General features: G+C 41.9%; 1 protein-coding gene across 2 annotated transcripts in view; it reads left to right on the forward strand.

Moving 5' to 3' along the window:
* Nucleotides 1-23,695, forward strand: part of HK2 (hexokinase 2) — a 93,701-nt gene extending 70,006 nt beyond the window's left edge. For both annotated transcript variants that reach the window (XM_043987077.1, XM_043987078.1), the window contains exons 8-18: nt 1,126-1,281; nt 2,886-3,119; nt 4,480-4,784; nt 5,394-5,542; nt 6,226-6,345; nt 11,397-11,492; nt 15,531-15,630; nt 15,736-15,919; nt 16,652-16,807; nt 19,068-19,301; nt 20,408-23,695. In XM_043987077.1, coding sequence (XP_043843012.1) covers nt 1,126-1,281; nt 2,886-3,119; nt 4,480-4,784; nt 5,394-5,542; nt 6,226-6,345; nt 11,397-11,492; nt 15,531-15,630; nt 15,736-15,919; nt 16,652-16,807; nt 19,068-19,301; nt 20,408-20,552 — 1,879 coding nt within the window. In that variant the 3' untranslated portion in view covers nt 20,553-23,695. The remainder of the gene's footprint in view (nt 1-1,125; nt 1,282-2,885; nt 3,120-4,479; nt 4,785-5,393; nt 5,543-6,225; nt 6,346-11,396; nt 11,493-15,530; nt 15,631-15,735; nt 15,920-16,651; nt 16,808-19,067; nt 19,302-20,407) is intronic.
* The last annotated feature ends 1,984 nt before the right edge of the window (nt 23,696-25,679 follow it).

The following is a 25,679-nucleotide window of genomic DNA, read 5'->3' on the forward strand; positions in this document are numbered from 1 at the left end:
CTAGTTAACCTAGACTAGTTAATCTTCTTCCAAGTCTGCCCTATTATATGCAGGAGAGGGAAGGAGTAGCTAAAAATCTGATGGCTATCTGACTTGGACTCCTTCCTTGGCTTCTTGACTCCTTCCTTGATTTTCATGGCATAGTTCTCAGACGTCTGATACTTCGATTTTCTTTACTGACTTTTTTTCATTCTCCAACTGTAAAAAGTTCCAGAGTTCTCTCAGTTAGTGATCTCTTCTTTAGATACCATCCATCCTTAAGATTTTAACTTTCACTTGCTGAAATGATTTCTAAATCTTTATTTCCAGTGGAGCCTCCTCAACTCCATCTACCTTCGGACCCACATCTCTGTGCACCTTAATCTGTCCTGTAGGGCATATCCAACTGGATGTTATAGTGATATGTCAAAATCATTGTGCCCAATTTCATTGTCTTTTCTCATCAAGCCTATCCCCATCTCCCAAATTCCCAATTTTTTGCTCCTTCTCCCAGTTTCTCAGGCTTGAGTTATCTTTAACTTCAACCTTTGTCACCTTCCATGGTCTTTATAACTTTTGTTTTTACATATCTTACTGTATCCCTTCTTCAGCCCTTCCCAGAAATCTATCTCTTGTCGTTAAGAATTAAAAAGAGAAAGAAAAAAAGTTCAGCAAAAATGACCAATTGAAAAAGTCATAGTGTTCCACACCTGCAAAGAATCAGGAGGAGATCTCTTTTCTTTGGGGCCAAACTTGGCCATTATCCTTTCCAGCATTCAGTTTCTGTTGTTTGGTGGTTGTTGCTTTTTTTATTACTATGCAGTTTAATACTCAAATGTTGGTTTGAGTATGTCTTATGTACTGAATAAATACTTGCTAGCAAGGTATGGAAAGGGCACTGGGCAAGTACTCTGGCCTTGGGTAAATTACTTAAACTTTCTGGGTTTCAGTTCCCTCATTTGTAAATAGAACCAGATGATCTTATCTTTAGATATCTTGCAATTCTGATATTGTTATATTTACAAATCATAATGTTATAATTGATACTATTTGAATTTGATCATGACATGACTCATTTTTGGAATTTTACAAGTAATTTAGAAATGATATGGTTTTAATAAATTCATACCATGGGATGTCTTGCAGATTTGAGAAGATGATCAGTGGTATGTACATGGGAGAAATTGTCAGACTCATCCTGGTGAAGATGGCCAAGGAGGAAATGCTCTTTGGTGGGAAACTGAGTCCTGAGCTCCTCACCACAGGCCGCTTTGAGACCAAAGACGTTTCTGATATCGAAGGGTAAGCTTTCCCCACTCTGCACCCAGTTCCTCTTCTGCTTTTGAGAGTAACTTCTCCCAGAGTAGGCAGCTATAGAGTGAGATCACATAAATGCTGTCCAGACAAGTTGATACTATAGCCTTACTGCTACTATTATCTCTTTTATTCCTCCACAATGTATATTTAGGTCTCCTGACTGTTGTTGAAGAAAAAAAATGCTAATACCATTCTCTGAGTTTTAGGTATGTCTTTCTGAAACAATTATATTCTATTGAGTTAGTAGTTTTCTAAATCCAAGCATTTTTATGCTAGGGAAAAACCCCCCTGCAAGCTGGCATAAACCAGACACCTTTTTCTCCTCTACCCCAAGATGGTCTGAAGGAACATTTGTAGAAATCTTAAACAAAGAAAATATTGTAATGTGTTAAATAGTTTGAGATGAACATACCAGAATATCTATAACAACAAAACAATGTGTTAAAATACAATTTGGGGGGTGGGGTGAACATTTAAGTCACTACTATTTCCATCCTTGAGCAGTCCTCTTCTTACCTCCTTCTTTGAAAATATTGAAAGGAAAGGCTTTCTTCATGCTTTCCCTTGTGAATAACAGCAATAGGCATTTCCCTTGGCTGGGTCACTGACCAGTAGGAGATGGGGAAGGTAAATGTCAAATAAGATAAGAAATAAGTTTGGTGAACACTCTTCATTCAATTAACTAATCTTTGATTTAAGAGGAAGGCTTTAGGTCTCATTTTACCCAGTTTCCCATTGGGCAAATATCTGGGAAGGACTTTGTAGACTTGTGAAGTAATTTATTTCTTAATATTTTCAGTTGAACCAGAAGGGTTTTAAATTTGCTGGCTTAATTAACTTAATTAATTAATTAACTGGCTTCACTTGTTCACTCCCAAGTTTTGTAGCTTTCAGTCTTCCATAGGTGGTTATAAGCCTTTTATTGGAAATTCTAGACCCTCTGGTTAGATACCATCTGAAGTTTTGGGCTTGGTTCTGGCCCCTCATTCCCCAAGGCTGCATCATTGAGGGTTCAAGGTCTGACAGTTTCTCTCAAGCTGAGGATTCAAGTATAAGTCTGGCTGTATTAAGTAGGAACCCCCAAGAGTGTTTCTGTCTGCATGGCTAATTGGCGACAGTTTCATTACCAGAGGGCACCCTCATCTGCTTTTTTAATAATGAAGGAACTCTAGGTGGCACAGTGGATAGAGTACCAGCCCTGGAGTCAGGAGGACCTGAGTTTAAATCTGGCCTCAAACGACTTACTAGCTGTATGACCCTGGGCAAATCACTTAACCCCAATTACTTCACCAAAAAAACAAAATTAAAAATAATGTAGGAACTGTGTGGTATGGGGATAACTTGTAGTATAGTCAGTAACTGTAGGACCTTTGACAAGTCCCTTGCCCTGTCTGGGTCTCAGTTTTTTCATCTGTCCAGTGAGGGGGTTGGCCTAGGTGACCTTTAGGATCCTTCCCAGTTCCAAATCTGTGCTTCTGTGATTCCAAGTCCTATTCCTTCCTGGCTACCATTTATTTCATCCCCTTTCACATATAGCCCTCGCCACAGCAGTATCTTCACTTCCATGACTATTCATTCATCCCCTCCAGGGAAAAAGATGGCATCAAGAAAGCCCTTGAGGTTCTGACCAGGTTGGGCCTGCAGCCATCCCAGGAAGACTGTGTGGCCACACATCGCATCTGCCAGATTGTATCTACCCGTTCAGCCAACCTGTGTGCAGCCACGCTGGCCGCCGTCCTTCGACGCCTCAAGGAGAACAAAGGGGAAGACCGTCTTCGTTCCACCATCGGAGTGGATGGCTCCGTCTACAAGAAGCATCCACAGTGAGTTTGCACCTTGGGGCTGGGTGGCTTGGCTTGGGGCTGAGGCTGGCTGGTGGAGAGGACAGAGCACTGGACTAGGAGTTGGAAAGCTCTGGTCCTGACTCTGCTTCTGTTTATCTTTATGGCAAATCACATCCTCTGCTGGGCCTTAGTTTTGTTCTATAAAATGAGAGGTTAGACTAAATGTAAAGGCCATTGTTAAGCTGGGACTGTACAAAAACAGGCAGTGGCTGGATTCCACCCTTGGGCCATAGTTTGCCAGCCCCTGTACCAAGCATTTGCTATTATAGCAAAACAACCACATTGGATTCAGAGACAGAAGCCCTGGTTTTGAGTTTCAGATCTACCCTTGGGCAAGTTCCCCTCCTTTTTTTTTTTTTTTTTTTTTGGTGAGGCAGTTGGGGTTAAGTGTCTTGCCCAGGGTCACACAGCTAATGAGTGTTAAGTGTCTGAGGCAAGATTTGGACTCCAGGGCTGGTGCTCCATCCACTGTGCCACCTAGCTGCCCCTCTCCTCCTTCTTAGAGATTTAGCTTCTTCTGTAGAGTGAGGGGGTATGGCTTAGATGAGCCCTCCTGGGTATGAGTTCTTTGACAGGTATGGGCGACAGATTGTTATAAGACTGTTGTTTGTTTGCTCTTCATTTCTCTGGTTCAGATTGGCTTTGTGTCTTTAGACTCTGAATACCCTGGCCGAGGTGGTAAAAAAGCCATCTCTGATTTTTAGTGAAAAGTGGTCGTGTTACAAGGGCAGCATGCTATGGCCAGCACTTTAATGTTTAGTTTAGGGTCTTTAGTTAGGGCCTCGGTCAAACGTGGCTGCTGCAACAAGGTCTGCCTACACGACCACGAGCATGACCTTTTCCTCCCTGGGCCTGCAAAATGAGGAAACTGGACACCGTGACCTTCTAACTCTAGACTCTCTGAAGGTGATATCCACCTTCCTTTTCATGTCATGGTGGATCTTCTAGGCATACGAAATGGAATGGATGAGCTTCTGTATCCTGGTCAATTAGCCAGCCACTGATTCTTGGGTATGGGTGACTTTTTTTTTCTCCTCTTGGGGAGGAGGGCATGGTGTCTTTCCAGTCTTTAGTATGCATGTTAGGATTCACTAAACTTTCATAGGTGGGGCAGCTAGGTGGCGCAGTGGATAAAGCACCAGCCCTGGATTCAGGAGGACCTGAGTTCAAATCTGGCCTCAGACACTTGACACTTACTAGCTGTGTGACCCTGGGCAAGTCACTTAACCCCCATTGCCCCGCCAAAAAAACCCCAAACAACTTTCATAGGTGCATTTCTAATGACATGCCAAAAGACAGAGGGACCCCAAATTATTTTGTTCCATCTTGTCCTTTGCAGTTTTGCCAAACGTCTTCATAAGACTGTCCGACGGCTTGTGCCAGACTGTGAAGTCCGCTTTCTCCGCTCAGAAGATGGCAGTGGCAAGGGGGCTGCCATGGTGACAGCAGTAGCGTACCGTCTGGCAGACCAACACCGGGCTCGACAGAAGACCCTGGAAGCTCTAAAGCTGAGCCACGAACAGCTGTTGGAAGTGAAGAAGAGGATGAAAAAAGCAATGGAGCAGGGCCTGGGCAAAGAGACACATGCTGCTGCTACTGTCAAGATGCTGCCAACTTATGTGTGTGCAACACCTGATGGTACAGGTAGGGGATAAGTATTTGTTCATTTTGTCAGGTGGGAGTGCACAGTAGGCTGAAGGATAGACAGGATTTGGCTGTAGAAGTAGAACCTGGGCAAAAATATTTGCAAACCATTGCCTTAAATAAAGTGTGATGTCCCTGGTGCTTCCCCCACCCAGTGGGGCTGGTCCTGACTATGCTTCTCCAACAATAGGCTATACCTCCTTGCTTCAAGATCTAGATCTAAATGAACTTTCTCCAGAAAGCTTTTATTAGGTTCCCATACTTATTCGGTGTTTCCTTAGTGTCCATGTATTCACTTATTCCAACAAGTTTCTGCTACTGGTTATTTGATTATTTCAAACCTTTGTTATTTGCCCTTATCCCCCCCTGCTCCCATTCTGGAACTGAGCCAGTGACATGGGAAAGCTGTTTACTTTTTCTGAACCACTTCAAGCGACTTGACTGTCCATGGATGGTAATTTGACCAGCTTTAGCTCCCTTGCAGAGCTGATGTGAAGATCAAATAGAAAGCTAGAGGTTAAAGTGCTTTGAGGCACTGTCCCACTGCCAAGTGTCTGTTTTTCCCCCATTATTGTTGTCATGAGCATCATTTATTATTTTTCATTTCAGAGAAAGGTGATTTCCTGGCCCTAGACCTTGGTGGGACAAACTTCCGTGTACTGCTAGTGCGTGTGCGGAATGGGATGAGACGAGGTGTAGAGATGCATAACAAGATCTATGCCATTCCTCAGGAGGTCATGCATGGCACCGGGGATGAGGTGAGGGAGACCCTTCCAACTCCAACAAATCCCAGGTTAAATTTTGTGTAAGCAAGCAGTTATTCTTCCCTTGACATCCGGTGCTACCTGCATGGCATCAGAGGAGGTGGCTGCCCTAGAGTTTGGCTCCTAAGTTTGCTATTTCTTCTCACTTTGTCCAGTGAGGTTGGCTCTTCAAGTTAGAAGGTGGGCCCAGAAGGAGGCTGGTGTTCCAGCAGCTTCATCCTCAGCCCTTGAATTCTGAATCCTAGAATCACCTGTAGTTCTTTGACCTGTGGGACAGTGGGAAAACCACACTAGATTTATATTCAAGACGCTGGGTTTGAATCTCACCTCTGCTATGTATTAGTTATGTGACCTTGGGCAGATCACTATACCTCAATGAACTTTGATTTTCTCATCTATAAGATGAAAGGTTTGGGGAGGGGAGGGAGGGAGGGAGAAAAATCTGAAATTGTAAAGCATGTATAAACAAGTTGAGAACTATCTTTACATGTAACGGAAAAAATAAAATATCTCATAATGTAAAAAAAAAAAAAAAAAAGATGAAAGGTTTGGACTAGCTGACTGACCTCCAAGGTCACTTCCACCTTGAGGTCTCTTATCTGGAAGGAACTTTGGAGACCTGTGATGCTAGCTAGCTATGATGCTTTCCCACATGCTCCTTCCTTTCTCGCCTTCAGCTCTTCGATCACATTGTCCAGTGCATTGCGGACTTCCTGGAATACATGGGAATGAAAGGGGTCTCTCTACCTTTGGGCTTCACCTTCTCCTTCCCCTGCCAACAGAACAGTCTGGATGAGGTAATGTGTTCCCCAGTGATTTTTGTGTGACCCATGGAAACTTTACTTTGCTTCCCTTATGAAGTTAATGGTGAGTCTCCAAATGAGAGTTCTAACAGAATGTAGTAGAATGAGTTAGAAAGGGGGAGACCTGTATCTCAGTCCCAGCTGATGTCCATCACCTCTCTGACCCTCTGTTTAAAATGCTGCTTTTTGTTCCCCAGAGTCATGATGGAAAATGATCTGTGTGAACCTTTAAGCTCAGAAGAAACTACCTGTTAGTTATTGGCATTGAAGATTTCTCCTTTTTTTTTTTTTTTTTCTATTCTCTGGGGTGGCCTGGCTCCTTCTGCAGTCACTCCACCCTTTGGATCATATGCCTTTTTATCTGGTCCCACAAGGGCATGTATGCGTGTTTGTGTGAGTGTGCTTCACATATTATAGAATGGGGGAATTGAGGAGTGGAAACTCACTTAAGCTGTTCTTAGAATTTGAATTCATGTCCAGAATTGATGAGATGCTAAATTAAATTTATTTGAGTTAAATGTTCTAACAGACCTGATCAAAAGTTATCGGCAAACATTAACTGATAGCCTTTGATATCTGAACATTATACTAAATGCCATGGAAGGAAATCCAGGTTCAAAGTGTGATTCCTTTTTTGAAGATTTCCTAAAGACTAGTTGGAAAGATGAAATGCTCAAAGCATATTCCTTAGTAGAAAATAAGCTTGCAGAGGAACAGGGACTATCTTGTTTTGTTTTCTTTGTAGTCTCAATAACTAGTACAGTTTCTTGAAAATAATCAACTAGTGTTGATTAATTAGATTGCTATGTTCCAGGCATCAGAATAAATGCGCAGCCAGTATTGGTTGAATTAAATTGAATAAAGACAGTAACATTTTAGAATAAATGATTTCAGGGATGGAGAAGAAGAAGGCTTTACTAGGGGAAGGTACATTGGAAGCTATATTTTGAAGTCATATGGACGCAGTCAAGTGAAGGAAATGTCATATAACAAGGAATGGAGATGAAAGCAAATGGGTCAGGAGCCTTGGGCCAACTCTTTTTGTGTCTCTAGGACTCATTTTTTTTCATCTGTGAAATGAGGGGGTTAGATTTCTCTAAAATGTCTTCTGGTCTAATATTCAGGGGTTCCATAAGTCACGGGATTGTCAACAGATTAATTTGGCTGAGGTTGAGGCCGAGTCAAGATACTACCCTTCTCTGTGCCTCAGTTCTCACATCTAAAAAATGAGGGTAACAGTACTTGATCTATAAACATTTATTAAGTGCCTCCTATGTGTACTAGTCATTGTACTAAGTACAGTGAAGTACTTCATACCTACCTCGAAAAAAAATCTTTATATCATGGAAAATCTTATTCCCCGCGGGCCCCGCCCCCCCCCCCCCAATACACACCCACACCAGTGTTGCCACCTCTGGATAGGGACTATAGATATGGATATATGAAAGCATTCACTCTAAAGGGGAGAGGCCACATAAAAGGCCTGATCAGCCAAGAGAGTTTGAGAAAAAAGTAGAGCAGAGCAATGTGCTCAGAAGGTATAGTAATGGTCTTGAAATAAAGAAGAAAGATAGAAGGTAGAAAGTGCAGATTGAGTAGAATCTGAGTTTAGATTTCATTTGATAATCCAAGGAGCCGCAATAAATTTTTGTTTTGGTTTTTTGCTGGGCAGTAAGGGTTAAGTGACTCGCCCAGGGTCACACAGCTAGTAAGTGTCAAGTGTCTGAGGCCATATTTGAACTCAGGTACTCCTAAATCCAGGGCTGGTGGTTTATCCACTGTGCCACCTAGCTGCCCCCGCAATAAATTTTAACCAATCAATCAGCACACACTCATTAACTTAAGCAGAAAGATGCCCTAGTTCCAGCTTCCTTCTGGTCCTCCTTGCTTCTTTGTACTGGCACTTTTCTCACCCACACCTGAAACTCAGCTCCTCAGAAACTTCCAGAGCTCTCCTGGGAAGGAGGCTGGATTTGGTTGGCTTTCTGCCCTTGACTTGTGGGTGGCCTTGGGCAAGGCACTCAGTTCGTTTTCTGCCCTCCTTGTTGCCCCAACCCTTTGTTAAAGTAAGTAAGGAAACTCCCTGGTAAGAGAGGGTTGGGCTGGTTGCATTAATTGAGGTTTGTAAAGGGCTTTGACATCCGGAGATGAAAGACACTTAATTATCATCTATTGGCCCCCCTATTCTTGCTTTCTTTACATTCCCTCCCTGGAGAAGTCTGTTCATGGCATAGACTCAGCTGTCTGAAACTCCCCCTGCCATGAATCATTTGCACCCTGTGGTCCTCACCTTTAAAAATACAGAAGCAAACCAAGTAGCCTCCTGGGTCTTTTCATTAGGTCACAGCTTGCTATCTGGCCTCTCTCTTTTTTTCCTTCTTTTTTCTAAATCAGCTGTCTATTCAGATTTTTGGCTTTTTGATGTCAAGACAAACATTTTCCTGAGTGTTTGGAGGTTTCAAAGCCTTTTCTGTTGTTTACAACCAAGTCTGTGGATGTGACAGACTTTGGTTCATGGCAGGCCAGCTGGGGTCCATTCAGATCAGCAGGACCTATGCTCAGAGCAACTTTGTGGCGATGTAGCTTGTGCACATTGACAGAAGAGTTCCTGACAAGCAATTCCCCTAAGGCTGTGGAACACACTTAATGACATCTCTTTCTGCATTGACTGATTTGATTAAATTCTCCAAATACTGTCTTACCTACAGATAGGCAGTAATTAAGTAATCAGCTAGATGTTAGTCTTGAGCTTGCGAGTCATGTTCGTTGCTATAGCCCCAACTGTGGTCATAGTTAGCCAGAGAGCTAAGGGCCATGGGCTCTCTTCAGCCTGTGCTTGTTATATAAGAAACCTCAAGGGTGGGGCCAAAAGATGGGTTTTCCAATGACTTGTCCTCTATGGAAAAATGAATTCCAAATAGACTTAAGAGGGGAAAGTTTGTATTTAGAGAATGAGAATTAATTCCCCAGGCTGAGCAGCACCAGTACCTAAGGCTGTCTTTGTTCCTACAAGTTTTGGCTCTCTGGTGACTTATATTTTCTATGACATGAATATATTTCCAAACATGAGTGCTTTTCTTGGTGGGTCAGGTGCTCCTCTCTTTCCTGATGCAGGCTGCCTTCAGCATTTCTCCATGGGCTGCTGTGGTTTGGTGCTCATTGTCGGTCACCCGGTGATGAGCCTTCTCTGGCTATTTAATGAGAGATGTGTGGCCTTTCGTTTGTTTCCTCCAGCCAGTATTCTAAATCTTTCCAACCCATCTGGCAGTGCTGGTGCCCCAGTGGCATAGTCTTTGAGAACCTAGGGCTTCACACCAGAGTAAGGCATCAGAGGAGAAGGTCATTAGTAATCGTTCCTTTAGGTAAAGCTTAGAAAAGATTCTTGTTCTCTCTAACTGGGTCCTCTACTCTACCCATCAGTGTAGAGAAGTGATCCCAAAGGATTCATGAGACAAGAAGTGGAGAGGCAGCCATGGGTATTGTAGAATGTCCCAGTGCATTCATCTGAGGAGGAGGAAGAGGATTTATATTTATATATATATATATATATATATATATATAGCTCTTTAAGGTTTGAAAACTGCTTTACATACATTACTTCATTTTGGTCCTCACAACAAAATCCTATGAGATAGGTGCTATTATTGTAATTTACAGATGAGGAAACTGAAGCTGATGGAGGTTAAACTGAGTATGAATGACAGATTTTGAACTCAGATCTCACTTGACTCTAGGTCCAGGGCTCTAACTTCTATATACCATCTTGCTGCCTTGAACTGAATAGCTCCTAATATTGCTACTGTGGAGGGATGTTGGCCAGTTTCCTATGAACAGTAGCTTTCTGCTGCAGGCACTCTGGTTTTTGTCTTTTTGTTTGTTTCATTTTTTTTTTAAATTTGGCTCAAAACTCTACTAATGCCATGTGACTGAGTCTTATAGAGATGTCCATGGCACTTGAAGGTTAAGTAAGTGACACACTTCAAGGTCACACAACCAGGATGGGTCAAGTTAGATAACAAGCATTTATTAAGTGCTTACTGTATGCCAGACACTGTACCAATCACTGAGAATGCAAATACCTAAAGAAAGCCAGGCCCTAACCTCAACAATCCTTGTCCTCAAGGAGCTTGTCTTCTCTATTACATGTAAAAGAGATGAAGATACATGCCTTTTGAGTGGGAAGAATCTTGTAGAGAAAATCCAGAGGGTCAGAATTGAAGCCTGGAGAAGAATGAAGACATGGTTGGCCAAGGCACCCTCCTTAAAATGGAGGTTCTGGGAGGAACCAGCCAATTGGAGGGAGAGGCTGCAGGGGTTGAGGAATTTCCAATGTAGTACTAGGTAAAGAGATTTCTTTTGGGCAGTGAAGAGAACATCTGGGAGAACCTGGAAGAAGAAAGAATATGTCAGAATTGATCAGAACCCAGGTCTTCCTGACTTGAAATGGTCAGGTTTTTATAACAGGCAGCCCCTGCAAAAGCTCTATTTAGGTATTTAATCAGTGCTCCCACTGAGTGTGGGACTTTCAAATATGTTTCCTTCGGGTCTTTACAAGCCAAAGAGAATACCATTGATAAAGATTGAGATAGTGGAAAGGTTTCCATTTGACCACAGACACAGAATCTTGCTTCTTTTCAGTCTCCGAAGCCAGAGGCTAAAAGGAGAGATGAAAAAGTACTTTTGGCTGGAGCTTTATGGTTAGAAAACAAAAAAAGGATTAGAGAGAAAACAACATATTTCATCACAGAGCTTTAAACTTGCTTCCTGGTGTTCATCCTAAAGGATAAATAAAAATACTGCAGCTTTTGGAAGTTATGTCTTATTTGTTGAGTCAGCCCAAGTTAAAAATATGCTTTCAAGTAAAGTTAGATGAATAGATAATAAAAATTAATGGGTTATAAATGGAAATGAAGCTATTATAGGGACAAAGTCTTCAACTTGGGAGGTCGAGGGCAAGAAGACAGAATCCTGGCCTGGATAGTCCCTGGGTCTGATTGATTAAGGCTATTCTCCTATTCTTATTCATGTTCATCTTGTTTCTTTAGAGCATTCTTCTGAAATGGACAAAGGGCTTCAAAGCAACTGGCTGTGAGGGAGAGGATGTGGTCAGCCTACTGAAGGAAGCTATTCATCGGCGAGAGGTAGGAATCGGATCATGAGTGGCTGGGCCCATGCCCACACACTCACCCACACTCAGGCAAGCATGGATCTGGGCATTGTAATACGTGATCATATTTATACCGGAATTCCCAGGACATTTTCTGTAGAGATCAATGAAGAAAGCCGTCTCACATAAAAAGAATGTGGGTTCATGAACCTTAAGGGTTTCTGTTGTCAGCTAATTGCAAGCACATGCTACCCTTGAGTAAGTTCCACAGTCTTTGTGTGGGTGACTGATTGATTGTACAGGTGCAGCTGAGTTAGGACAGCTTGCTCTAAACACATGACTGTGCTCACAGAAAAGAGGGATTTGGGAAATAACTTGCCACCACAGGAGGCTAAAGATTTGGGGAGGCAAATTTCATCATACAGTCATTTACCCTTATTTACATTTTCATTTTTCCTTATTGTCTTCTTTTCAGGACTCCCTGGCTTCAGTGGAAATGTCCACTCCAGCCACTCTATCAGTGGATTCCTTATTTCTCTATTAGTCTGCTGGTTTTAGAGTGCTGAGAAACTCTTGACTCTTGCCTGACCTGGCTCAGTGGCTCAGCCTTTTACTTAAATGTTCCCTTAGGAAATTGATTTGAACCTTTCCTCTCTTTTCCCCAGAATAGGGATCTCTCTTAGACATTAGGGATTAGTCCAGTTACTATCACATGTTAATCACCCCTGGGTAATATAATGCAAGTTATGTGATTCCTACGGCATCCAATAGTTTTCTGCTATCAAGCTTATAGGTTTTTTTGTCTTGTTTTGTTTTGGTTTGGTTTTTTGCAGGCAATGGGGGTTAAGTGACTTGCCCAGGGTCATACAGCTAGTAAGTGTCAAGTGTCTGAGGCCGGAATTGAACTCAGGTACTCCTGAATTCAGAACCAGTGCTTTAACCACTGCGCCATCTAGCTGTCCCCAAGCTTATAGTTTTAAATGGGATGAGGAAGTAAGGGCTGGATCTTTGCATTCCTCCTTCCTATTTGCATTTTTATAAAAGAAAAAAAATCAATAAAAAATGATAGTTTAAAACTGCAGAGTTATAAGATACAAAGTTATAAAGAGTTGCCACGATTCTCGTGTCATCTCAAAAATAACTACCCCTACTGTTTAGCATGGGTATAGAATATTGCCTGTAATGTTAGATTTTTTATTCTCTGATATGTTAACTGGTTTTGCTGAGGTTTTTTTTTTTTTCTTTTTTACAAAAATTCTTCATGATGAAGGATGGCCTCTCTGTGTGAAAGCGAGAAATTTAGGCAATAAAACAAAAGGATGTCACTAAAAAGATTAAAAACAGTCATGTGATATTTTCAGCACATTTATGTTTCTACTCAAAATTTTTTTAAGTTGTGTCGGTACCTTTTTTCTTCCACCACAGTTATTTACTTCTAGATATGACTAAGAAAGTGTGTCTAATAGTATGTCATCTTATACATTCCTTAATCCCGTATCTTGAAATTCAGAAATAAGAGGAGAGGGAGGCATGGAGTGTTTTCCTGATCTGGTCTCCAGGTTTCAGAGGTGTCTTGAGTCATGAATGAATCAGAAAATGGCTGGTTGTAATTTTAATGCTTATAGCCATTTGTATATTATTCTCTTGATTTGGCTTACTTCCACCTGCATCAGTTCAAATAAATCTCCCCAGGTTTCTCTGAATTCATAATTGTCATTTCTTACTTCATGAAAGTGTTTCATTGCATTCACATACACATTTGGTCTAACTTTTTCTCAGACAATGGGCAACTACTTTGTGTCCAATTGTTTTTTCTATCACCAAAAGTCCTGCTAAGATTATTTCTGTTTATAACAGATTCCGTCATCTCAATTTTCTACAGGGTTGTTTCCATCCTTTCTAGAGCTTTTTACCTGAATAGATTTTGGTGTTTCTTATTTTTGTTTTGTTTTATGTTTTTTGATCCTGGAATGGTCCAGCTCTATAAGAAGTAAATTTCAAGAAACATTCCAGTTGGACACATTTTCCTTTCTTGGTTTTCTCACTTTTTCCTTAGGTAGCTGGGAAGTCACCAGGAGAAATTAGCACTAGGAGCTGCACTTATTTCAGTATTTCTATCCCTGAGACTAACTTTTAAGGCCATTAACTAGCTCGAGCCTCTGGAAATACCTTTTTTTCTCCAAAGGGTTCTATGTCAGGAAACATGATGTGTGAGGATGGGGGATGAGGGGGTGGTTAATAGGGGCATAATAATACCCATGGTACTTACTTTACAAGGATTGTTACTAATCAATGGGCATTTACATGTTTGCTGTGTCATTCCCTGCACTAGGCTCTGGCGATGGATACAAAGAAAAGAAAGAAATAGTCCCTATGCTCAAGGAGCTTCTGTTCTGTTGGGGAAAACACTTTACATGCTATCTGTAAAGTATTAGGATCTCATAAAATAGCATGTAAGGCACTTTGCAGATCATAAAGAACTATATGCAGGGTGTCCCAGAAAGCTCAGTGCAATTTCAAGATATTAAAAAGTAAGGGTGCACTAAGGGAAATGCTTTGGAGACTCCATATATATATATATATATATATATATATATATATATATATATATATATATAGAGAGAGAGAGAGAGAGAGAGAGAGAGAGAGAGAGAGAGAGAGAGAAATGTCATCTTTTTTTGTTTTGTTTTGTTTTGTTGGGGCAGCTTGGAAAGAGTGCCTGGCTGCCTGGCCTGGAGTCAGGATGACTCATGTTCCTAAGTTCAGATCTGGCCTCATACACTTACTAGCTGTGTGACCCTGGGGCAAGTCACTTAACCCTGTTTGCCTCAGTTTCTTTATCTGTAAGATAGGCTGGAGAAGGAATTGGCAAGCCACTCTAGTATCTTTGCCAAGAAAAGCCCAAAATGAAGTCACAGAATTTTATACGACTGAATCTATTGAAAAACAACAAACTTTTTATTATCGTTGCCATTATACCACACTGGTTTCTGTCCTTAAGACACTCTCATATTGCAATAATGAGATCACCCTTATAAGATAGAAGTAAAAAAGGGGGTTTTGTTTGTTTTTTAGTAAGAAAGTATTTAACAAAGCATGTATATGCCATACATTTAAGAATTCAGCAGGCAGCTAGGGGACGCAGTATATAAAGCACCAGTCCTGGATTCAGGAGGACCTGAGTTCAAATTCAGCCTCAGACACTTGACACTTACTAGCTGTGTGACCCTGGGCAAGTCACTTAACCCTCATTGCCTTGTTTTTAAAAAAAAGAAAGAAAGAATTCAGGAACAGGATAGATCATGGGAATCAGGGAAGAGAAGGAGGACTGACCCTTGTTAGGACTAGGATTTAGACAGAAAACAGGCAACAGACTAGAGATGGACAGGAGGACATTCTAAGATCATGGTCAGGGGTTCAAAGAAACCAAGCTTGAATTCAGATCCTGCCTCTTGAGGCATAGCTCCCTCTCCAAGTTATTTCATCTATAAAATAAAGGCTTGGATGATGATGATTATTTACTCCTATTCCTAATTATAATGGCTAGCATTTATATAATGGTTTAAGCTAATATCTTGACATTCCTATGTTCCAAGGTTCCTTTTGACTTTAACAATTCATGTTCTGTCTTTTAGGGGCCATTCCATCTTTCACATTGTTTATTATTTGTTTTAAGGTCTGATCTAGCTTTTATGTTGTTTTCTAAGGTCCTATGCAGAACTGACATTCTTTATTCTATAACCTAATGTCTCTAGCAGCTTTTTTAAATTTTACATTCTGTATGAGCATAAACTTACTTTTTACGATGGTGTGCTGAAGGTCAGAAGGGTAGTGGGAATGAATAACTTGGCTATAGTGGTCTTGGGAAATAGCAGTAAAGGTATATAGATAGTGCAGGGCCTCAGTACTGACAGCCTTAGTGCTTGAAACTCCAATGTATTCCAAAAGGGAGCAATATAGGGACAGATATGGTTTGATGTTGCATAAAAAAAAAAATCTCTGGAACATTTCTTTGGGAGATAAACTTTATAGCAGACCCTTTGGGACTGAACATCTAACTTTACTTCTGCAGGAATTTGATCTGGATGTTGTTGCTGTTGTGAATGACACTGTGGGAACCATGATGACTTGTGGCTATGAAGACCCTCACTGTGAAGTAGGACTCATAGTTGGTAAGATCCCAAAATATACAATTCCTTCCAATGGAGACCTGTGTAGGGAAAGCCAAGCGAGGAAAGAGCTCAGGCTCATTTCTTTTTTCACTGCTTCTTTTGTAGGTACTGGTAGTAATGCCTGTTACATGGAGGAGATGCACAATGTGGAGCTGGTGGAAGGAGATGAGGGGCGGATGTGTGTCAACATGGAGTGGGGTGCTTTTGGGGATGATGGCTGCCTGGATGACATGCGAACTGAATTTGACTTGGCTGTAGATGAACTTTCACTCAACCCAGGAAGACAGAGGTAAGCTTCTGAAAGTCCAGATTGTTGCCTGGTTTGGGTGATGGTTTTTAATGATGGTGTCCACGACACAGGAACTTATCCTGGTTCTGAATAATTTGACCCAACAATGAGGTTATGAGGAATAAGGGTGGATAATAAAAGCCAAAGGGAGTTCAACACTCATTTCTTAAGATACTCTACTAGATGCTGGGCATACAAAGATGAGCAGTAACACCACCTGGTAAACTTGAACATCCAGAATGGCTATCAGTTGGGTTCTGGGTATGTGGTAATGATTTTGAAGAGAAATGCTGGTAGCTATGGTCTTTGGGAAGAAACCTAGCCCCCAAATTGGGGAGGATAGCGGGAACCAGATAGAGTATCCTCTTGCTTTAGGGAAAGCAGGCTTAGTAACTACTCTCCCATATATTGACAGACCATCTCCATGCAACTGGGAGGAATTCCACCTCCATTCCCCACTGAAGCCACTACCATAGTGGTTTTTTTTTTTTTTAATTTTTTTAAATTTTAAATTTTTATTTATTTATTTTTTAGTGAGGCAATTGGGGTTAAGTGACTTGCCCAGGGTCATACAGCTAGTAAGTGTGTGTTAAGTGTCTGAGGTCAGATTTGAACTCAGGTACTCCTGACTCCAGGGCCAGTGCTCTATCCACTGCGCCACCTAGCTGCCCCTACCATAGTGTTTTGAAAACTGAACTTCTCAACCTCCCTTACCTTATTTTCCTCCTGAAGGTTTGAGAAGATGATCAGTGGCATGTACCTGGGGGAGATTGTACGCAACATCCTCATCAACTTCACCAAACGGGGGCTGCTCTTCCGTGGACGGATCTCAGAACGACTGAAGACAAGGGGGATATTTGAAACCAAATTCTTATCTCAGATTGAGAGGTAAGAGTGGGTATGGCTGAGTATCCATTTTCTGGCTTGGAGGACAACCGTTCAAGTTGATAAACAGTTTAGCCAAAGCATAGTCCTTATTTATTTCCATTTGATTCAGTGCAGTTTTTTAAAACTACTCTCTGGGGATACAAAGGAATCTGCATTCTACCAGAAAGCAGTGGTACAGTATATAAGCAAATGCCAGGTGATTGGAGGAGGTAGGTAGGACTAAGAACTGGGAGAACAAAGGAAGATTTCATAGGGGATGAGACAGGTGAGCAGAAGGAGATGAATGATTCTAGAGACAAGGAAGCATGAGGGATCAGCCTTTTCAAAGGCAAATTGAGGGGAGATCAGATTTCTGTTTAGAGGAACAGACTGCTTGACTGAAACATGGAATGTGTAAAGGAGACTGATAAGAACTATATCTAGAAAAAGCTAGTTTGGAATCAGTTTGTTGTGTTAAGTGTAAAGGAAGATTGGCAGGTGGAGAGGTGATAGGGAGCCATTGAAGATTTTTGAACAGGAGAATGACAGGCAGACTGGATTGATTTCACAGTGTAATTGTGGCTTTCTTTGGGGTTGAACTCATAAGTGAATGAACTTTTATAGTTCATCTGAGCACACACCTATGTATTGGTCTCATAGCTAAGAGACACAAGATGAGTTCAGCACCTTAGAACACTATTATCATGTGAGTTTGACTTTCACTACATGTGCTGACTTGTTAGGCTAGTCAGAGTGACATCCTTGAATTTCAGCTTGCATGTCAGACCCAGAAAATAGGTGTATTGTGGTTTAAATCATGCAGAAATGATGATGGCAACTGGCATTTATACAGTATAGTGGTTTAGAGTTTTCAGGTTGCATTTTATGTACATTACTTCATTTAAGTCTCAGAATAACCCTGTGAAATAGGAAATACAGGTAATATTATTCCGATTTTATAGATGAGGAAACTGAGATTCAGAGGGGTTGTAAGTTTCTCCTGGTCACACAGCTAGCAAATGTCAAAGAGGTGGGATTTAAATTGAGCTCTTCCTGGCTACAAGTTGAACATTTTACTCATTGGGCTTGAATTGGCAACTCTTTCTTTTAACTTTGGTAATAGAGTAATAAAGCAAATCCACAATTCAACAAAGTTTCATTGAGTTATTGAGAAGAATTTGTCAAATATCAGTTAGAAAATACTTGAAAACCCAAGAGTTATTGATGGCTGACCCAGTAAAGTGGAAATCTTGATTTGAGCATCAGGAAATTTTGGGTTTTATTTGTCACAGGCTCTTCTAAGTTGTCTGACCCCCCAGGGAAGCCTGCAAGCAAATTATGTTTCTTATCTGAAAAATCAGAGAGGGGATAAGGTTAGGGAGGCGACTTCAGAAGTTTTCTTCTAGATTTATCATTTTATGAAGCTGGGGGAAAAAAAGTGAATCTTTGGGGAACTTGCTTAAACAAATGAGAATATTCTCTGATTTTAGTTTGCTAATTATCTGCCTTAGAAGTTCCCCTCTAATGCAAATGGAAACCACTTTAAGGAAAAATAGATCTTTCCTTTGGAATTCTATTGTGTCTGAGTTTTAAAATAGGCTGTATTTTTATAGTGACTGGCCCTTTAAGGACTCTGGTTTGACAATAAGAATTAAGAGGTTAAGGGACTTGCTCCAGTGTACAAAGCAGGAAAAGAAGGGAGCTGATATTAGAGCCAATCTGTAGGTTTCTGGGATGCTATTTAGCTCTGATAATTCTGCTGAGCTTCTAGGGTCATAGCTCTAGATCTAATACAACCCTTTCATTTCACAGATGAGGAAACTGAGGCTTCTACTGGTTAATTTACTTGCCTACGGTCATACACATAGTAAGTCGAAGAGGTAGGATTTGAACCCAGGTCCTTGATGTTAGAGTTTGCCGGTCTTCAGAATACAGCACTCTGTACTGTGCTGCTTCACATGATAGAAGTGAAGGCACTTGAGTTCAAGTCCTACTTCAGACACTTAACTGGCTCTGTGATTTTGGGCAAATCACTTCTTGAACGTCAGTTTGCCTCAGTTTCCCCATCTATAAAATGGGGGTAACCACCTACAATTGTTTCGAGGCTCAAATGAGTTAAAATTCGTAAAGCTCTATGCAAACCTTAAAGTGCTATATAAATGCCTGGCTATTACCTATGGTTATTTTTAATTTCCTGTCATTATTGCTGTTGCTGTTATTAATGTAATTATTAATTTTAAATAAAGCCCAACCGTTTTTCCTTTTGTGTCCTTATCCCTAGCGATTGCCTGGCCTTGCTTCAAGTCCGTACCATCCTGCGGCACCTGGGCCTGGAGAGCACCTGTGATGACAGTATCATTGTCAAGGAGGTCTGCACCGTAGTGGCAAGACGGGCCGCCCAGCTTTGTGGAGCAGGCATGGCAGCGGTAGTGGACAAAATACGGGAGAACCGCCAGCTGGATTCTCTCAAAGTCACCGTGGGTGTCGATGGGACCCTGTACAAGCTCCATCCTCAGTAAGCTCCTCTCCCTACCCATGTTTCCTCTCCTCTCTTTCCCTCTTTCATTTTTGCCTCCTCCTTTCTTCTCACCACTGCCCCCACCTTCACCCTTCTGTCCCTCAAACACCAAAGTTTTTATCTGTCTCATATTTGGAGCCAGTTGGTGCCTGGTTGAAGTGTCGGCAAATCTGACCATCCAAGAACCCGTGACGCGCCTTGTCCCACAATCAATAAGGGTGGACCCTTTTATTCATTTAGGACCTGCTCTGTGCTAAGCCCTGGGATATTAAGAAAGAACAACAAGAGTCTCTGACCTCACTGCATTCTAACAGGAAAGACAGTGCACTGTGTGACCCTGGGCAAGTCACTTAACCCTCATTGCCCTGCAAAAAAAAAAAAAGGCAATGCAGACAGAAATGGCTCATGATCCCTGTCTCTGTGTGGCTGCAGTTCCAAGTACTCATAGGATCCTGAGAATTACCAGACCAAGTGGAAAATGTTCCCTCGTACTTGTGAACTCTCCCTTTCTGCCTTTGGTCACTTTCTCTTCATGTTTTTTTTTGTTGTTGTTGTGTGCCGGGGACTGTCAATTCCCTGGCCTGAAATCAGGCTCTGCTCTTGGTTTCCCTTGCCCATTCTGCCTGTGGTGGCACCACGGAGTGTCCTGCTTTCCTCCTTTCTCTGAGGACAACCCTACAGATTAACCACAGTGACACTGTTCATCTGGATGGGCCAGAAGCCTTTTTCCTATAACCCAGGCAAAGCTGATGAAGCTTCCTTGGTTGTGAGGTGGAGCAGCCACTGTTAGACGTTTGTTGTCGTCCCTGATGGACGATGGTCCTCCCCTCGTGTCTGCACATCATTGCTTGGAAGGACATTGCAGATTAAATTCAGGCCTGGTGATCTATGCCTCAGCAGGTTATGCAATCAGTCTCCAGCTCCTTCCAGAGACGATAGGGAGTTGGCATCACTGCGGCAGATTTACAGGATAAATCTGTTGCTCTCAGAGCTGATTGTTAGGAATTGACTAGAATCTGGGCCTTGCTACTTTTGTTTGGTCAGTGCATGTGTCCTGGGTCAGTGCCTGACTAAGATGTTCATTGCCTTTTTTTCTTTTACAGCTTTGCCAAAGTCATGCATGAGACAGTGAAGGAGCTGGCTCCCAAATGTGATGTTTCCTTCTTGGAGTCAGAAGATGGCAGTGGGAAGGGAGCTGCTCTCATTACTGCCGTGGCCTGCAGGATCCGAGATGCTGGACAGCGATAAACAGCTGAGCCCAGGGAAGAGGTGTCGGGGGCTTTCTTGGCCATTGGCCACCTCCTTTTTCCTTTTCTTTTTTTTTAAAGAAGAAAAAACCTGGTAAATTGTAAGTGAACTTGCACCATGCAGAATCTCCATCCCCTTGTGTCACAGACAGACTCCCTTGCCTTTTTTTTTTATTTGATAGGACATCATGGTCCTAAGTTTTGTCCTGTTCTAGAGTTCTGTTGAGTGCCCAGAACCCATACCCTCAAAGGCTAAGCCAAATGTCATGTGGCTGTATTCACAAGTCCAGTCAATTTCCATCTTTTCCCACAACAGCCAGTAACCCATTAGTCTTTACTAACCTCTCCATGATATAGTAACACTGAATAAGAAGATTAATACTAGTGCCCCTCAAGGGCTCCAGGATTCCTCTCCAGTCTGCATGCAGTGTGTCTGTAGGGTCTTTCACATTTGCATGTTTGACAGTGCTGTGTCACCTTTTTAGTGGAGGGGGCTATTAGCCTCTACAACTTATATAGAGGTAGCAAAAGCTAGGGAATGTTGGATCCCTACCTCAAACCCCAGGCCTAAGGCGGGAGACATCCCTGTGGCCTGAGGTGCAGCTGAGCCTTGACGAAATCCTGGGCATCTCCAGAAAAATGAAAAGAGGACTGGCTTCGAATTAGTGACCTGGAGGCCCAGCCATGGGAATGGGGAGGTGGCTGCCTCTCCTGGTTCTGTATACTCAGCCACCCGCAAGCCATGAGCCTGTTTGCCGGCTTCCTTTCCCCTTCCTCTAGAAGTGAAAATACTGTATTTTCCAACTCTGTTTATAGAGCAAGGTTTATTTAGTCTGTGAAGTCAGTCTGCACCTTCATCCTGATATTGTAGGGAATTTGTGAAATGTATGTGTTGTATTTATATAGTTTCTTTTTCTGTATATAGTCCTAAAAACTGGTCAGACTGTCCATGGGAATAAAATTTTATAGTACAAAGACAGAAAGGCAGAGTTAACGGGGCTCCTTGGGGATGGTATCATAATGTGTTGGGAGAAGAGGAGGATGAATGAAGGTAGGGACACAGTGACTGTGTCTTAGTTTGTCTTATCTCCTCCCTCTCTCCTTCTTTGAGGTGGTATGGATGCTTGGGAGTAGCTGGGCATGGGGTGGAGACACTGGTAGCAAACCCACTGCACAGCCACAGTGAGTGGCTGTCTTGTCTTCTTTCCTGGGGGAGCCAAAACCACAGCCATGAAGCTTGATCTGAGTGCTTCAGCTTTGAATGCTTTGATGAGCCTCTCAGCTCACTCTCATGGGCCCTCCTTTTACTGCTACAGCTCACAACCAGGTAGGAAGAAGATATTAAGTCTTCAGTTAACATCCAGCAGAGAAGAAAAAAGAGCCAAAGGGAAGGGAAGCCATTTCAACTAGACTCATTCCCCTGAGTCCCAACTAACTCCCATCAGTTTTCTTGTGCAGTCAGCAAGACATGTCATACACAGCTCTTGGGGAGAGAGGTCCAGAGGCACGTTTCAGTTTTATAATATGACCACTCGCTGGTCATATTATAAAACATTATAAAAACCTTAAAAACAAAAGGCAAAAACCCATACCCAAATCTCTGGGGCAACCAGTCGGGCCATTTGCTGCCAGCAGATTGTATTTGGGCTTTATTTTGTAAATACGTCACATGAGATGGTATCTGGCAATCTCTGTAGCACTGTGTGTGGCCCCTATCAGTCCGGCCTCCATTGGTACTTTTTGTATGTTTTTATAAAGTCTTTGTTTCAAGCTGCTGGGCACGATGAGGGTGCCAAGAGATGCTGCTCCGTGTGCTTTGCATTGCAAGGGCACAAATCTAGAAGCCTGTTTCCGGGGGGGAATCTCTGAAATGCTTATTTTTTTTATAAGCTGAAACTATATATAATAGAGAATGACCTTGAGAAAATGTAACTTAAGTAGATAGGAGAATCCTAGTAGTGTAATTTCAGGAAAAAAACTAATTTAGTGGGATTGTAGATGATTTAAATGAACAAAATTAAAATATAGTGGGGTGGGGTAATAGGACATAGATCATTGGAGCTGGAAGGGAATGTTAGCATTTAGAAGGTAGAGTGCTAGACTTGGAAGACACCTTATGGTCACCAAGTATAACCACCACCCACTTAGTTTAGAGAAAATGGGCCCAGTGAAAAGAGGGGAAATGACTTACCCAAAGTCAGGAAACACATTTTGTAGCAGGACCAGAAACCAGGTCTTCTCGCTCTCCAGATCTTCCCACTCTAGTAGGTTGTCTCCCAGGAGTAAACCAACCCAAAAAGTACATGTGTTTTGATTGTTTAAAGTAGAAAGGCTATGATAGCAAGTTGGTGATTTGTTTGGCCAGGGCTGACTTCTGCTGGGTGTGCAGACATCCTGGGAAAAGTCCCGGAGAAGCCTAGAGGGGAAACTGCATATAATTTTTGACCAACTGTGAAGTGTCCTTTGGCTTTGTGAATTGTCCTAGCTAATCTCCTCTGGTGTTCCAATCCAGTCAGTTCATTCCCAGAACTCCACAGCTCAGAATTTGGTGCTCCTACCCTGTCACTTGGAAGTTAGTCACCAGGGAAGAGGCACAGTTCAAAGGATTTCCAAATCAGAAGACCTTGTTATGCAAGGGTTTCTTAGGGTCTCTTCCCCAGCTATCCCAAGGGCCCGAGATTGAGGCAATGCTGTCTAGGGAAGGAGCTGACTCTTCACTTTTCCCTGTAGCAGTAAATCAACAAAACATTTTGAGTGCCAAGTATATAATCCATGCTGTGCTAGGATGGAGATGCAAAGGTGTCCCCGTAACCTGGTGTCCCTGCCCATGAGAAACTTTCATGGCCACAGCCACCCAGCTTAACCTGGGAGCTCTGGAGGAGGGAGAGAGGTTGACTTGCATTATGTCCCCCTCTCTGCTGGTCTGGCCTGTTGGGCTCTCCATCATGCATTGGATAGTCATAAATAGGATCATTCAATATGATGTTTTTGCTAAAAAGATTATTCTGTCCTGTGCTGTATAAAGAAGACTACTCACAGGAGAGATTCTGTATTGGCACAAATATAAGCCCACTTTCCCCTTGGTGTTACTTTTTTAGTGTATACCTATGGATTTATTGCTTTTAAAAATAATTCATTTTAGGGGTGTGACCTCTGTTTGGGGGTTGAGGGAGAAGACCAGCCTGTATTCCGACCAGTATGATCATTTCTTTTTCACTTGAAAGCTAGGAATCATTTATAAATTATTCTGGGGGGGAAAAAAAAAACCAGTCCACTGTGGACTGCCTAAATCAACATTGAAGAATGAAATTGTCCTTAAAATAAATACAAGACCCTTGGAAAGGTGTTCATGTTTTAAGGATGTTATTTCCTGGTTCTGGCTGACAGCCTGCACTAATACGGCTTTGCTGATAGAGCTACAATGAATTCTGTTTGAATGAACCATTCTGTGTAACAGAATGTGATCCCAAGGCCCTGTCTGTGTCACGGTTAACCCAGGGAAGATGTTGTCCTCTGTATAATAACTATTTAAAACTACCTGTACAATGTGTTAAGTAAGTATTCTTAATAAAATTTTGAAAATCTTCAAAATGTTTTGCTGGTTTATTTGGGGCATTAAAATGAATTGTATTAGGGGGAGGGGACCAGGAAAAGTTGCCTCCTGGCAGAGTGGAAATAAAATGCAGCAGAAGTGGAACTAATAATTTTTTCTCCTGTCAGGCACAAAAATATGCCCTGTGTTAAGCTAGGTAGTCTTATTTTTTAAAACAAAATTCATTTTGGGGGTGGGGAGACATTCCAGGACATTACCCCATGGTGGGAGATGCCTAATGCGTACTGAGTGGAAGAAATAAACTCAAAAAGGTAGCTTCCTATTTTAATGAATTCTTCTTGGTGTTAATGTCATCTGGCTAAGCCCCTTCACGTCCACTGCCCCTCTCCTCCTTCTCCTCTCCCCCTCCCCCCACCTCCTCATTCCCATTACCACCACCATCCACCTACTTCTAGTTATTGCTCTAACACCTGGAAGTCAGAAGGTAATTAACTGGGTTCATGTGCCAGGTCTCAGGTACTACTTTTGCAACCACTGGACGGTGTTCTAGAAAATGCAGCACTTGGCTAAGCTATGAATTGAGTGAATCTTGAATATAGCCAAAGATTTTCCTGGAATTTAGAAAACTAGGAGGGAGGAGCCTTAAAAAAATACATTTAGTTCAATGTCCCTGACCATACAAAGGAGGAAGCCAATATTCAGAGAAAGACAGTGAAGGGGGAGGGGAGGGATGATATAACCAGTCTAATATCATTGCTTTAGAGAGATAGGAAGCAAATGGCTGAGCAAAGGTGGTTTCCCATCCTGTATAACGTTGGGCAAGTACAATGAAGGGGTTCAGCTAAGAAGTCTCTGAGGTCCCATCCCATTTCTAATACTCAATTCTAGTATCAGTTTGAATTTATAAGGCCACTGGCTCTGTGTGTATACTTATGTGCATATATGTATACACACAACATTTTCGTTATTTAGCTATGTCCAACTTTGTGACCCCATTTGGGGTTTTCTTGGCAAAGATAGTTTATCTTTTCCTTCTCCAGCTTACAGGTGAGGAACTGAGGCCAACAGGGTAAATGACTTGCCCAGGGTCACAAAACTAGTAAGTATCTGAGGCCAGATTTGAATTCAAGAACATGACTCTTCATGATTCCAAGCCCAGTGCTCACTCTACTGCACAGCCTAGGGGCCCACATACATGTATGGATGTGTGTTTGCATACACATTAATATCTAATATATGTAGTACATGCACATCTATATACATATATATGCATGTATATAGTATACTCAAATATATGTATGTGTATTGTGAAGTTTTAAAAGTTTGAGATAATTTCTAGGTAATTAATCATTTTATTAATAATGTTAGCATTTTATTAATAAAAGGTTCAGCAATACTATCAAATGCCAGAGACCCTTCATGGAACCCACTCAGTGCTTATATGCACTTAGAAAAGTGGGTGTTCATGAGGGTGACAGTGGACTCTGGTTAACAAGTAATGAGAGAATGAATATTTTAATGAGCTAGACCTATTCTAATGAAGGGCTGGGGGATGTGATTTTGATTATGTCATTT

Source organism: Dromiciops gliroides, chromosome 2, assembly GCF_019393635.1.
Source record: "Dromiciops gliroides isolate mDroGli1 chromosome 2, mDroGli1.pri, whole genome shotgun sequence".
NCBI lineage: Eukaryota > Metazoa > Chordata > Mammalia > Microbiotheria > Microbiotheriidae > Dromiciops > Dromiciops gliroides.